The 14,221-nt window shown below is 39.2% G+C and overlaps 1 protein-coding gene across 2 annotated transcripts in view; it reads left to right on the forward strand.

The window, feature by feature from the left end:
• PHKA2 (phosphorylase kinase regulatory subunit alpha 2) overlaps nt 1-14,221 on the forward strand; it is a 361,986-nt gene that overhangs the window by 81,758 nt on the left and 266,007 nt on the right. For both annotated transcript variants that reach the window (XM_058186862.1, XM_058186861.1), the window contains 3 exons: nt 6,646-6,792; nt 6,951-7,004; nt 14,041-14,163. In XM_058186862.1, coding sequence (XP_058042845.1) covers nt 6,646-6,792; nt 6,951-7,004; nt 14,041-14,163 — 324 coding nt within the window. The remainder of the gene's footprint in view (nt 1-6,645; nt 6,793-6,950; nt 7,005-14,040; nt 14,164-14,221) is intronic.

Raw genomic sequence — 14,221 nt, forward strand, 5'->3', positions numbered from 1 at the left:
GTTGTCAAGGAAAATAAAAAGGAAGATACGTCACTACAAAATGTGTGGGATACAGCGAAAACATACATTCGAGGACTGGCAATGACTTTTTTGGGAAAAAGGAACAAAAAGAAAAGACAAACTCAAAAAAAATTGGAAGAGGAGTATAAGAAATTAGAGATGGAACTCAGAAAGATACACAAAATAAGATAATTAAAAATCAAATGAACCTAAAAAAAACATGAATTTAATTGAAAAATAGGATTTGGCACTCAAAATAAAGACTTCTAAGCAAAATTTCTTTGAAAACATAAACAAGACAGGAAGATGGTTGGCATACAAAATGAGAAAGGAGTGAGAAAAAAAGTTAATTAATCAACTAACAGATGAGGAGGGAACTGTATGTTATCGAAATAAAGAAAAGAAAAAAATAGTACGGAAATATTACAAGAAACTATAAACAAAAGACAATATCAGAAGAAAAGATAAAACAATATTTAGAAAAATCTGAACTACCCAAAATATCAGAAGATTACAAAAAGGCATTAGAGGAAAGAATAACAATGATGGAACTAACAGAGGAGATTAAAAAACAAAAGAATGGGAAAATGTCGGCCCCAGATGGATTGCCAGCAGAGTTATATAAAACATTACAAGATGTAGAAGTGAAGATACCAAATTCGTGGATGAAGGCATATATTATTCTAATACCAAAAGAAGACACAGACTTGCAACAAATAGAGAGCTATAGACCGATCTCCCTGCTAAATGCAGATTATAAAATATTTGCCTCAATAATGGTGGACAGACTAAAGAGATTGTTCAATAAATTTATACACACAGACCAAAATGGTTTCTTATCTAAGAGACAGATTAGAGACAATATGATAATAATTTTAAATACTTTAGAATATTATGAAGCACATCCAGGAAAAAAAATGGTATTGATGTTTCTTGATGTACAGAAAGCATTTGATAATATCAATTGGCAATTTATGATAAAACAGTTAAAGACTATGGATTTTTGAGGGAGATTTATAAACATGATCAAAACAATTTATTATAAGCAATCAGCTAAGGTGATGGTTAAATGGAGATATGACAGAAAAGATTAATATCATGAAAGGCAAAAAACAGGGTTGACCTTTATCCCCGTTATTATTTCTGTTGACATTAAAGGTATTAAATAGAAATATAAGACAAAATAAAGAGATAAGAGGTATTAGAATTAAGAAAGAAGATATAAATTACAGGCATTTGCAGATGATCTAGTATTTTTATATTAGAGGAGCCGCAAATAGTTAGGCCAAAATTAATAAAACAAATAGAAGAATACGGATAAGTGGCAGGGTTGAAAATCAATAAAGATAAATGAAAATATTGGTGAAAAACATCACAGAGAAGCAGAAAAGGGAGTTAACAGAAAAACTAGATATTCAGATTACTAAAAAAGTAAGATTTTTAGGAATTCAGTTAACAGCAAGATGCATCACGATTAAGGAAGATAATTATAAATTGAAAAGACAAATTGAGACGGACTTGGAGAGATGGAAGAGTTTACAATTATCGTTAATGGGAAGAATAGCAACACTTAAGTTGAATATATTAACAAGATTGTTGTTTCTATTTCAAACAATACCGATAAAATTAGAAAAAAATATTTTGAGAATATCCATAAAATAATAATGAAATTTATATGGCAAGGGAAAAAAGTGAGAATTAATATAAAAGTGTTACAAGATGCAAGACTTAGAGGAGGGTTTGGACTACCAAACTGGGAATTATATTATCAGGCAGCAACATTATCATGTATGAAAGAATGGATTGTATTAAGAAACACAAGGTTATTGACATTAGAGGGTCATGATCTATAACTGGGTTGGCATACTTTTTTATAGTATGGGAAGAATAAGATACATACAATAGCTATTTTCAAAGACATTATGTAAGAAATGCTTTACGATCAGTATGGGAGAAAGTTAGAGAAAAACATTATTTGAAAATACCAAAATAGCTTTCAACAATGGAAGCATTAATACATCCAAATATTATCAATATGGGAAATATTATTAGATATAAAGATATTTTATCAGAAAAGGGGGAATTGAAAATGAAACAAGAATTAGAACAAGGGATTGATATGGTATGGTACCAGTGATAGGTTTCAAATTTTTTTACTACCGGTTCTGTGGGCGTGGCTTGGTGGGCGTGGCAGGGGAAGGATATTGTAAAATCTCCATTCCCACCCCACTCCAGGGGAAGATTACTGCAAAATCCCCATTTCCTCCCAATCAGATGGAACTTGGGAAGCAGAGAATAGATGGGGGCAGGGGCAGTCAGAATTTTTACCACCAGTTCTCCGAACTAGTCAAAATTTCCGCTACTGGTTCTCCAAAACTGGTCAGAACCTGCTGAAACCCCCCTCTGGGTGGTACATACAATTGCAAATACAATTGAGATATGAAAAAGATGCAAAGCTATATGGATTTACTTGGAGATGATAGAGTTGGATGAAATACTCACAGGAACAGATGAGAGAATGATTAAAAAATCATACAGGTTTTTTTTTATTTGCATTTATATCCCGCCCTTCTCCAAAGACTCAGGGCGGCTTACACTATGTTAAGCAATAGTCTTCATCCATTTGTATATTATATGCAAATATAATATACAAATTATATAGATCGAGTCGTGCCTTTGCGGCCTCTGACCCGGTGCCGATCTCGTTTAGCCCCTTGGTACTCTGAGGGGCTGAGGGAAATGAAGCGCCGGAAAAGACGCCTAGAGAGTATCTGGAGGGCCAGCCGCTCCAAATCTGACCGGATACTAGTTAGGTCTCAAATTCAGACCTATTTAGTGGCGATGAGGCTGGCAAAACGGGAGTATTTTTCCAACCTCATTGCATCAGCAGATAACCGCCCAGCCGCTCTGTTTAGGGTGACCCGCTCGCTCCTCCATCAGGGAGCGGTAGAGGATCCCTTAAAGGGTCGAGCTGAGGAATTTGGACAATATCTGTTTGATAAAATCGCTCAAATTCGGGAAGGGTTGGACACAGACTGGGTGGATCCGGACGGGGTGGAGGAGGCGGGTCTTGATGTTATTATCTGGGATGAGTTTGATCCTGTGGCTCCTGAGGACATGGACAGGTTAATGGGGAGATTGAATGCGACCACATGTTTATTGGACCCGTGTCCCTCCTGGTTGGTATTGGCCACCCGGGAGGTGACACGAGGCTGGCTCCAGAAAATTGTGAACGCTTCTTTGATGGAGGGTGTTTTCCCTGCCGCCTTGAAAGAGGCGGTGGTGAGGCCCCTCCTCAAGAAGCTTTCCCTTGACCCAGCTAGTTTAGCAAATTATCGTCCTGTCTCCAACCTTCGCTTTGTGGCAAAGGTTGTCGAGAGTGTGGTTGCACGACAGTTGCCCCAGTACCTGGATGAAACTGTCTATCTTGATCCATTCCAGTCCGGTTTCTGGCCTGGTCACAGCACGGAAACAGCCTTGGTCGCGCTGGTTGATGATCTCTTGAGGGCTCGGGACAGAGGTTGTTCCTCTGTCTTGGTCCTATTAGATCTCTCAGCGGCTTTTGATACCATCGATCATGGTATCCTGCTGCGCCGACTCGAGGGACTTGGAGTGAGGGGCACTGTTCATCGGTGGTTCTCCTCCTACCTCTCCGACCGGTCGCAGACGGTGTTGACGGGGGGACAGAGATCGACCCCAAGGCGCCTCTTATGTGGGGTGCCGCAGGGGTCGGTTCTCTTGCCCCTTCTGTTCAACATCTATATGAAGCCGCTGGGTGAGATCATCCGTGGTTTTGGGGTGAGTTGTCATCTATACGCTGATGATACTCAGCTCTATATTTCCACCCCTAACCACCCCAACGAGACTGTTGAAGTGATGTCCCAGTGCCTGGGGGCCGTACGGGTCTGGATGGGGAGGAACAGACTCAGACTCAATCCCACCAAGACCGAGTTGCTGTGGATGCCGGCGGCCCGGTACAGTCAGCTAATTCCATCACTGACCATTGGGGGCGAACTATTGGCCCCCACGGAAAGGGCTCGTAATCTGGGCGTCCTCCTGGATGCACGGCTGTCTTTAGAAGATCATATGATAGCCGTCACCAGGGGAGCTTTTCATCAGGTTCGCCTGATACGCCAGTTACGCCCCTTTCTGGATTGGGCTTCCTTATGCACGGTCGCTCATGCCCTTGTTACATCCCGCCTGGACTACTGTAATGCTCTCTACATGGGGCTCCCCTTGAAGGGTACCCGGAGACTCCAACTGGTCCAGAATGCGACTGCGCGGGTGATAGAGGGAGCACCTTGTGGCTCCCGTGTAACACCCCTCCTGCGTAGTCTGCACTGGCTCCCGGTGGTCTTCCGGTTTCACTTCAAGGTACTTGTTATCAGCTTTAAAATGCTCCATGGCCTAGGGCCGGGATATTTACGGGACCGCCTACTGCCACCATTAGCCTCTCACCGACCAGTGCGCTCTCACAGAGAGGGCCTCCTCCGGATACCATCAGCTAAACAATGTCGGCTGGCGACCTCTAGGGGGAGGGCCTTCTCTGTGGGGGCCCCTACCCTCTGGAACGAGCTCCCTCTGGTGCTTCGTCAACTCCCCGATCTCAGGTCCTTCCGCCGCGAGCTGAAGACGTTACTATTTCGAAGAGCAGAACTAGCTTGAACGTAGTTTTTAAATTGGGATTTTTAAAAAAGGGGTTTAAATAAGGTTTTAAAATTTATATTTATAGTTTTAGGGCACCAATTGAATTTAACTGTCTATTCTTTTAGCTGTTTATATGTATTATATGTTTTCTGTTGTTTTTTGGCTGTGAACCGCCCTGAGTCCTTCGGGAGATGGGCGGTATACAAATATAATAAATAATAATAATAATAATAATATGCGAAGTCAACTTATTGCCCCCAACAATCTGGGTCCTCATTTTACCTACCTTATAAAGGATGGAAGGCTGAGTCAACCTTGGGCCTGGTGGGACTTGAACTTGCAGTAACTGCAAGCAGCTGTGTTAATAACAGACTATCTTAGCAGTCTGAGCCACCAGAGGCCCATTTACTTTCTATTAAATTAGAAGAACAACAAGTAAGAGACATGGGCAAAACAATTTGTATATACAATAGAGCTAGATAAATGGTAGCTACTATGGGAAAGAATTTATAAGTTAACAATGGCAACAGCATATAAAGAGAATTTGTATAAAATGTTTTATAGATGGCATATGTCACCGGAAAAATTAGCAAAAATGTTTAAAGATAAATCAACGAAATGTTGGAAATGTCATCAGACAGCGGGATTGTATTATCATATGTGGTGGACATGTGCAGAAGCAAGAAACTATTGGGCAAGAATTCAGAGATGGTTAGAGAAAATGACCCAGCAACATATTGATTTAAAACTGGAACTGTTTTTTGTTGGGTATCTTATCTGAGAAATATAGTAATGAAAATGTATATTTGATTATTCATGTAATAACAGCAGCGAGAATTGTATTTGCACAGAATTGGAAAGTGGAAAAAATCCCTACAGAAGGCGAGAGTATATGTACAGATTAGGTGAAACCTGGCTTAATAGCAGTAACTGTGAGAGGATCTTGGAATCCTTGTAGACAACCAATTAAAAATGTAGTGTGCGGCAGCAGCCAAAAAAGCCAATGCAATCCTAAATTGTATTAACAGAGGGATTGAAGCAAGAGCACATGAGGTACTAGTACTGCTCTCTAAAACCTTAGTAAGACCACATCTAGGATACTGCCTCCAGTTTTGGTTACCAAACAATAAAAAAGATGTTGAGACTCTAGAAAGAGTGTGGAGAAGAGCAAGAAAGATGATTAGGGGCCTTGAGGCTAAAACATGTGAAGAATGGTTACAAGAACTGGGCATGGCTAATTTAGTGAAGAGAAGGACCAGGGGTGACATGATAGCAGTGTTCCAATATTTGAGGGGCTGTCACAGAGAAGAGGGGGACAATCTATTTTCCAAAGCACCCGAAGGCCAGACAAGAAACATTGGATAGAAAGTGATCAAGGAGAGATTTAACTTAGAAATAAGGAGAAATTTGAGAACAATCAACCAATGGAACAGTTTGCCTTCAGAAGTTGTGGGTGCTTCATCACTGGAGGCTTTCAAGAGACTGGACAGCCACATGTCAGAAATGGTATAGGGTCTCCAGCTTAGCAGGTGGTTGGACTAGATGATATACAAGATCCCTTCCAACTCTGTTATTCTATTCTATGGAATGCACAGTTAGGGCGTGTTTTTCAACTTTCAATTTCCAAATAATGGGGTGCTCAAAAGTTGGGACATGCCTTAGGGATTGTAAAGATATTTTGGTTACTTTAATATAATTGAGATGTGCTTAGTAAGTAACTACATAAATATCATAACTTTTTAACATTTTGTTTGTGTACATACATTTACAAATTGCATCGGTAATTGAATGAAGTTCCTGATGATCATGGTTTTCAGTCGATTGATAAGTTGAGGAATCAGGCATGGGTGTATTGGAGGATAATTTCTTGGAGACTGTCTTGTTCATAACAATTTAGAATCCAAACTAGCACTGTTTCTACATCTGATAATATACTTTGGAATGAAACTAATGGTTTTTGTTTTATCTTTGTTTTTCTTGTTTTTCAATGCTGCTCAGTCTATTCTATACTCCATGTTACCGAGGGCATCCACATCAAAAGAGATTGATGCTGGCCTTTTGTCCATTATTTCTTATCCAGCCTTTGCCATAGAAGATATGAACATTGTTAATGCAACAAAAAATGAAATTATCACCAAGTTGCAAGTATGTCTTTAATTTTAAAATAAATCTTTGATTAATTTCTTTTTGAGCAATATATTTAACCTTACCTGTTACGAAAGGATAAGGTTTATTTGGTATGATTAAGAATAGTAGTTTATATAGAACCATTCCTGCATCATAAACACTTTATATCTTTACAGGGGCGTTATGGCTGCTGTCGTTTCCTCCGAGATGGCTATAAAACACCAAGAGAGGTTGGATTTGCTGAAACTTTCTAAGCTTTACAACTTAAATAATAAATAACAGTGTTATCTCAGTTTTATATTGTCTGTGCCTAGCTTCCAAATAAACATTAAACATTGGAATATTATAAGATGTTAGTACAGATTTAGCAACAAATAAGCAGGGTCAAATAAACAGAGACAAGAGATCCCATTTTAAAATTTCAATGCCATTGCTGGTATTTGTCTTGTTGAAATTAGGATTGAATGAAAGGAGAAGTGGGTCACAGCTCCTTTCTCATTCAAGAAGTTTGATTTCTTACTCAAGCAACAAAGGACAAATACTGAGAAATCTGTTGCCAGAAAAAATCCCAGTACTGTATAGAATGCCATAATGCTAAACAATCACTGCTGTAATCAGTAGATTACAATTTATCTCCAATATTTTTTCATGTGTTTCTGTAGTGTTCACTCTCTGTGCCAGAAATTCCAATAAAACAGAGTTCAATTGCTCTGCACTGAAATGTATTGAATAAAAAAATTCTTAATTTTCTTTGATGAAGCCCAAATAGGAAATTTTAATTCTCTTGGTACATGTATGTATGTATGCAGTTGTGGGATTCTACCAGTTCGCATTGGTTAAGTAGTTAGGAGAACCGGTTGTTAGAAGAAATCTCCTTTTGTTTTTTTCCACTTTACAGGGTTAATCCTGTAAGGAATTACAACTTTCTGGTGTTGTTTCCTAGCCTAATCTTTATTGCCCTGCTTACAGAAACTCCTCTTCGTTAACCCTTATTACATTCTTGGCAGTATGCCAAGACTTACTGTCGCTTCCGGAGCTTCTTGGAGGGTTCTTTTTTCTTGACTTTCTTAAAGGGGAAAGGTTGTTTTAAGCTTTTTACACCCCTGTTGGGAGGAAATACTCCTCTGTTGGAGTTCTTCCAGCCAGGATGCAATGATCAGCACTTTGAAGAAATAATTGAATAATGAAGCAGAAGCTTTTAATGACAGGGAACCAAGATGAGTGACATTCAGCAAGGCTTATTGGCTAGCTAGAAAGATTGACAAACGTGAGTCTATATACCCTTTCTGACTTTTGGTCTAGAACTGGTTTTTGGTGAAGTTTAATTCTGTGCTTGGTGATATTTAATCCTGTGTTTAGTGATGAGCTAATTTTCCCTTTGTTCAGCTTTGTTTGGAAGGGAAAATGTTAATCTCTGTTCCTGAAAAGAAGCCAGCTTCGGAAATCTGACTAGTTCCTGTGTCTATTTGTTCTGGTAATTGGTTTAACAAGCAACAGACACTCTGTTTTCTCCTTTGCTTCATTCTGGAGAGCTTAAATGACCTCTCTACTAAAGGGTTTTACTTTATGAGCAAGAGTTGGTTGCTGATAGTTATCATTACATTTTAACTATTTTAATTCCTCAAGGTATTGGCACCGTGCTTGATTTGGTACTCCAGTTTGCAGGTATTTCTAGTCTAATGATTGGTATTTAGTGCAGCTTTTTGCAAGCAAAGCTTTTTGTATTTTTGTACAGGTAATCCTTGACTTACAACAGTTATAATGACACTGAAAAAAGTGACTTATGACTGTTTTTCACACTTACGACCATTGCAGCAAACTGTCATTAGGGCAAAGAAGTGATGTCACATGACCACCTGGCCATGCCCACCCAGTCACATGAAGCACCGCAGTTGTGAAATGAATGACACAGTTGTTAAAAACGATGCAATGGACATAAATGATGACCGGTCAAAAGTATGAGGATCTGTCAGAAATCACCTTTTTCAGCCCTCTGGGTAGTCCCTATGTGCATATGTGCATAAGGACTACGCAGAGGGCTGAAAAAGTTATTTTTGACTAGTCCTTGCACTTTTGACCGGTCCTCGCACTTACGACTGTCCTCACATTTTATGTTTTGCGCCCTATCTTGTAACAGTGATGAAGAGAAGCTGTTGTGAAATGAGTGACATGGTTTTTAAGAATGCTGCAATGGGCATAAATGTGAGGATCGTCATAAATGCAAGGACCAGTCAAAAGTGTGAGGACCGGTCAGAAATTACTTTTTTCAGGCGTCTGAGTAGTCCCTATGCACATAGCCACACCCACCCAGTCACATGACTACCAAGCCATGCCCCAAAATAAGCCACACCCACAGAACTGGTTGTTAAAAAATTTGAATCCCACCACTGTATGTATGTATGTATGTATGTATGTATGTATATATGTATGTATGTATAGGAGGCAAATAAATTTAACAAACAAATATTATTGTTGCATAACTGAGATTCATTCCCATATCTGATTCAGCTTATTCCAGAACCCACATGAACACTTATTTATAATATTCTTTCCTACCTCCAAATATTCCTTATTGATAATAGAATGATAGTGGAATTACATTCTGGGAGAGGCAGTTACAGCTTGGCAACTGCCTTGTGAATTAATGGTAAAACATACTGCATGGTGAACTGAAATAAGCAATATTATATATGAATCACAATCAGATTGGTCCTAATTGTAATTTATTTTACATTCTTCTGAAATGCTATGTTCAAAATTTGGGAAATCAAGCAAGTCCATATTTCTACAGGCAGAGTATTTTTTTTTAATCCCAGTGATTTTTTATCTGTGTGCTCTGATTTCATTTCATTTTCGTTGAATCATGGATGCGTTGAATTTTTCTGATTAAGCTGTTGATCTTTCCTAGTTGTTTTATAGTTGTCCTCTGAGAGGTGTCTACATTTCTGGCATTCTGCAACTTTAATAATATGATTTTGAGGCAATCTTATATATTTCTAATGAATAATTTTAGTCAATTTTATGAGATGGAGTTATCTTACGTTGTATATACCACTTCGAGCCATGTGAATGGTTGGCATGAAAATGTTAAAGAAATAAATATATTTAGAACTTTAATATGAGAAAAACAGAGAATTTAGCCATGAAATATTTGAGCCACTCAGTCTCACTAATTTAATTAAGATTAATTTATATTCATAGTAGGATAGAGATGCCAAATGAAAGATGCCAAATTGCATCTAGACAAAGATGTGAATTGGATCATGACTTTTAGCATATCTAGTTTTTAAAATATTTATAATTACATTTTTAATCATAATCAACAGCACAGAATTACCATTTCCATTCCTCCAGTATTCCAGAAGATGATTTTCTAGCTTCTCCAGAGCTTTGCCCTTAGCCATCCAAACATTCTTCCAGGAACTGAGAGCAGCTTTAGGAAAGGGAATGGGAGAGAGATGGGGATAATATCAAAATGGTGGAGTAGAGGAGACTCCTGAGGCTACTGAGGCCTTTCCCCTACTCAGTTCAAGTATTCAAATTGAGGCAACCACTAGGAATGACTGCCTAGCCGCCTCTTGAGCACATCTGGAGAAGAAAAGCCACTCTCTAGGTCAGCAATCCCCTCTGGCCAGCCACTCATGTGGCCCAATTTCTTATAGGTCATAGCCTAATAGTGGGTCGTGACCTGGGGTGGGGACCCCTGCTCTATATAAACATAAAGTAGCTGTTTTTTCTAATATTGATTCAGAACCTGCCTGCCTCTAACTTACTGTTATTTTCTATCTTGCACTTCAGAGCAATAGGGAACAGACAAGTGACAAGTAGCAAGTGACACAAAATATATCACAATGTTGTGATGGAAACTTCATTCCTGGCACATTTGCATGTGACATAGCAAAAATTGCATTATGATGTCACAATGGACATGTTATTATTTTCCGATGGCCACAGCTAGCTGCCACTCTTTTGAGAACAGGTTTTGACCCATTATTTTATGAATACTGTCATATCTTCCCTTCAGCCTTTTCATTTCAAAGCCGGGGTGAAATGTAAAATTTGTTACTACTGGTTCTGTGGACGTGGCTTGGTGGTGGTGGGGGTAATGTGACTGGGTGGGCGTGGCCAACTTTTTTTTTCTTTTAAAAGCATTTTTTCTACAGCCTCTTCGGCCGAAGAATGAATGCTTCTGAAGGGTTCTGGCAATCCCACTGAGTTGCCTGATCCCTTTAAAAGCAATTTTTAAAAAATACCTTTAAAAGCAATTTTAAAAAATTGCTTTTAAAGGGATCAGGCAACTCAGCTGGGATCGCCAGAACCCTTTAAAAACAATTTACCGAAGAGGCTGTAGAAAAAATGCTTCTAAAGGGTTCCGACAATCCCAGCTGAGCCACGTGATCATCAGAGGCTTCTTTTTTTTTTTACAACAACCTCTGATGGTCACGCGGCTCAGCTGGGCAAGGGGGGGGCAGGGATTTTTGCTACCAGTTCTCTGAACCACCTGCTGCCATCGCTACCGGATCAGGCAATCCGGTCCAAACTGGGAGCATTTCAACCCCAGTTCAAAGCTAAACATTCCTTTAATCTTTTTTCCTAGTATCTAACTTTCTGATCATTCATATTCTTCATGAACAACAGGTATACTGATTCTTTTCTCTTCCCATTATTTTTAATGTATCATGTTTATCTTGTTTATTTCCTATACTCAGAGTGCTATGATATAGCCTCTAAAGTGCTGTAGAATAGATTCCACATAGCAGCACTCTTACTTCCTTCTAAAGTGAGATATTCTTTGCAGGGTTTTTATCTCCAATCCCCACAGAATTAAATTGAAAGCTCCGTTGCTCAGGCTCACTGTGCATTGAAATAAGATTTATTATTCGTTATAAGATGTAGCTCTGCACTACATCCTACAACCTCTTGAATCTCCAAAGACCTATGCAAGGGTCCTCTTCGTAGACTTTAGCTCAGTATTCAATACCATCATTCCAGACACTCTTCTAACTAAGCTAAACCAGCTACAGGTACCTGAACACACTTGTAAGTGGATCATAAGCTTCCTAACAAACATGAAGCAGCAGGTGAAGCTAAGCAGAATCACATCAGATACCTATACAATTAGCACAGGGGGCCCCCCACGGCTGTGTGCTCTCCCCACTTCTCTTCTCTCTGTATACCAATGACTGCATCTCTAACAATCCATCTGTTAAACTATTGAAGTTCACAGATGATACAACACTGATCGGGCTCATTCGAGACAATGATGAATCCGCACACAGATGGGAGGTTGAACAATTAGCTTCGTGGTGCACCCGAAACAATCTGGAACTGAACACACTCAAAACCATAGAAATGGTGGTAGACTTTAGGAGAAACCCTTCCATACTTCCACCTTTCACAACACTAGACAACACAGTATCAACAGTAGAAACCTTCAATTTTCTAGGTTCTACTATATCACAAGATCTAAAATGGACAGCTAACATCAAAAACGTCATCAAAAAAGGACAACAAAGAACGTTCTTTCTGCACCAACTCAGCAAGCTCAACTGCCCAAGGAGCTGCTGATCCAGTCCTACAAAGGAATTATTGAGTCTGTCATCTGCACCTCTATAACTGTCTGGTTTGGTTCTGCAAGCCAATAAGACAGACACAGACTTCAGAGGATAAGTAGAACTGCAGAAAAAGCAATGGCTACCAACCTGCCTTCCATTGAGGACCTGTATACTGCATGAATCAAAAAAGAGGGCTGTGAAAATATTTACAGATCCCTCATATCCTGGACATAAACTGATTCAACTCCTACCCACAAAACAACGCTATAGAGCGCTGCATTCCAGAACAACTAGACACAAACAGTTTTTTCCCAAACACCATCACTCTGATAAACAAATAATACCCTCAACACTGTCAAATTATTTACTAAATCTGCACTATTAATCTTCTCATTGTTCCCATCACCCATCTCCTTCCACATGACTGCTTATATCCTTATGATTTATACTGTAACGGATCGTTTCCTGATTGCTTAATTGTAGCCTATGACTATCATCAAATGTTGTATCATTAAGTGTTAAATTTGTAACGTATTACTATCATTAAATGTTGTAAGTGTTGTACCTTGATGAAGGTATCTTTTCTTTTATATACACTGAAAGCATATGCACCAAGACAAATTCCTTGTGTGTCCAATTATACTTTGCCAATAAAAAATTCTATTCTATTCTATTCTATTATTCTGTGTCAGCTGACATTCATTGGACTGTTGAGACCATGTTCCTAGAAATCAAATCTGTCCTATTGAAACAATTCACTTGCAGGATTATTTTTCTCTCACTTTATTTATTTGTTTGTTTGTTTGTTTGTTTGTTTATTTATTTACTTATTTATTTATTTATTGCATTTATTGCATTTCTCCCGAAGGACTCAGGGCGGTTGACAGCCAATTTAAAAGATACAATAAATACACATTAAAAACAGACTAAAAATTTATATAAATAATGGCTAAAATATTAAAAAAGTAACTAATACAAAAACTAAAACCCCATTTAAAATTACTTAATCAGGCTAGCCCAGCTCGATGGAATAAAAGGGTCTTCAACTCACGGCGGAAACTCCGAAGGTCGGGGAGTTGGCGAAGCCCCAGAGGCAGCTCGTTTCAGAGGGCAGGAGCCCCCACAGAGAAGGCCCTGCCCCTGGGGGTCGCCAGTCGACATTGTTTCACCGACGGCACCCCAAGGAGGCCCTCCCTGTGGGAGCGCACAGGTCAGTGGGAGGCTGTTTGTGGTAGTAGGCGGTCCCGTAAATAGCCCGGTCCTAAGCCATGGAACGCTTTAAAGGTGGTAACCAACACCTTGAATTACACCCGAAAGACCACCGGAAGCCAGTGCAGCCCGCGCAGGGGTGGTGTTATATGGGAGCCACGAGGTGCTCCCTCTATCACCTGCACGGCTGCATTCTGGACCAGTTGGAGCTTCCGGGTGCTCTTCAAGGGGAGCCCCATGTAGAGAGCATTGCAGTAGTCTTTATGCACATTGTTCTTTCTCTTTCCAGACTTCTTGGATTAGAGGGATAGATGACTAGGCCTCCAGAATTCCTAGTTTCTTGGTGTTCTCCAAAGGCTTGATTACTTTATATATAAATGTGGGGTGGAAAATTCCATCAGGAATTTAGAGTTCAATAGGATGTTAATATTAATAGTGGCAAAATATTTTCTGCAATAAAGTGAAATGGTAACAATAAACTATGCCATTAATATATTTCTAGGATCCAAACAGATTACATTATGATCCTGCTGAGCTCAAGTTATTTGAGAACATAGAATGTGAATGGCCTGTATTCTGGACATATTTTCTAATTGATGGAGTGTTCAATGATGACAGAATTCAGGTGGGTAAAATAAAATATTTTGGATCAACTTTAGGGTTTAGTGTATTGTTGCCAGAAT

Source organism: Ahaetulla prasina, chromosome 5, assembly GCF_028640845.1.
Source record: "Ahaetulla prasina isolate Xishuangbanna chromosome 5, ASM2864084v1, whole genome shotgun sequence".
In the NCBI taxonomy this organism is placed as follows: Eukaryota; Metazoa; Chordata; class Lepidosauria; order Squamata; family Colubridae; genus Ahaetulla; species Ahaetulla prasina.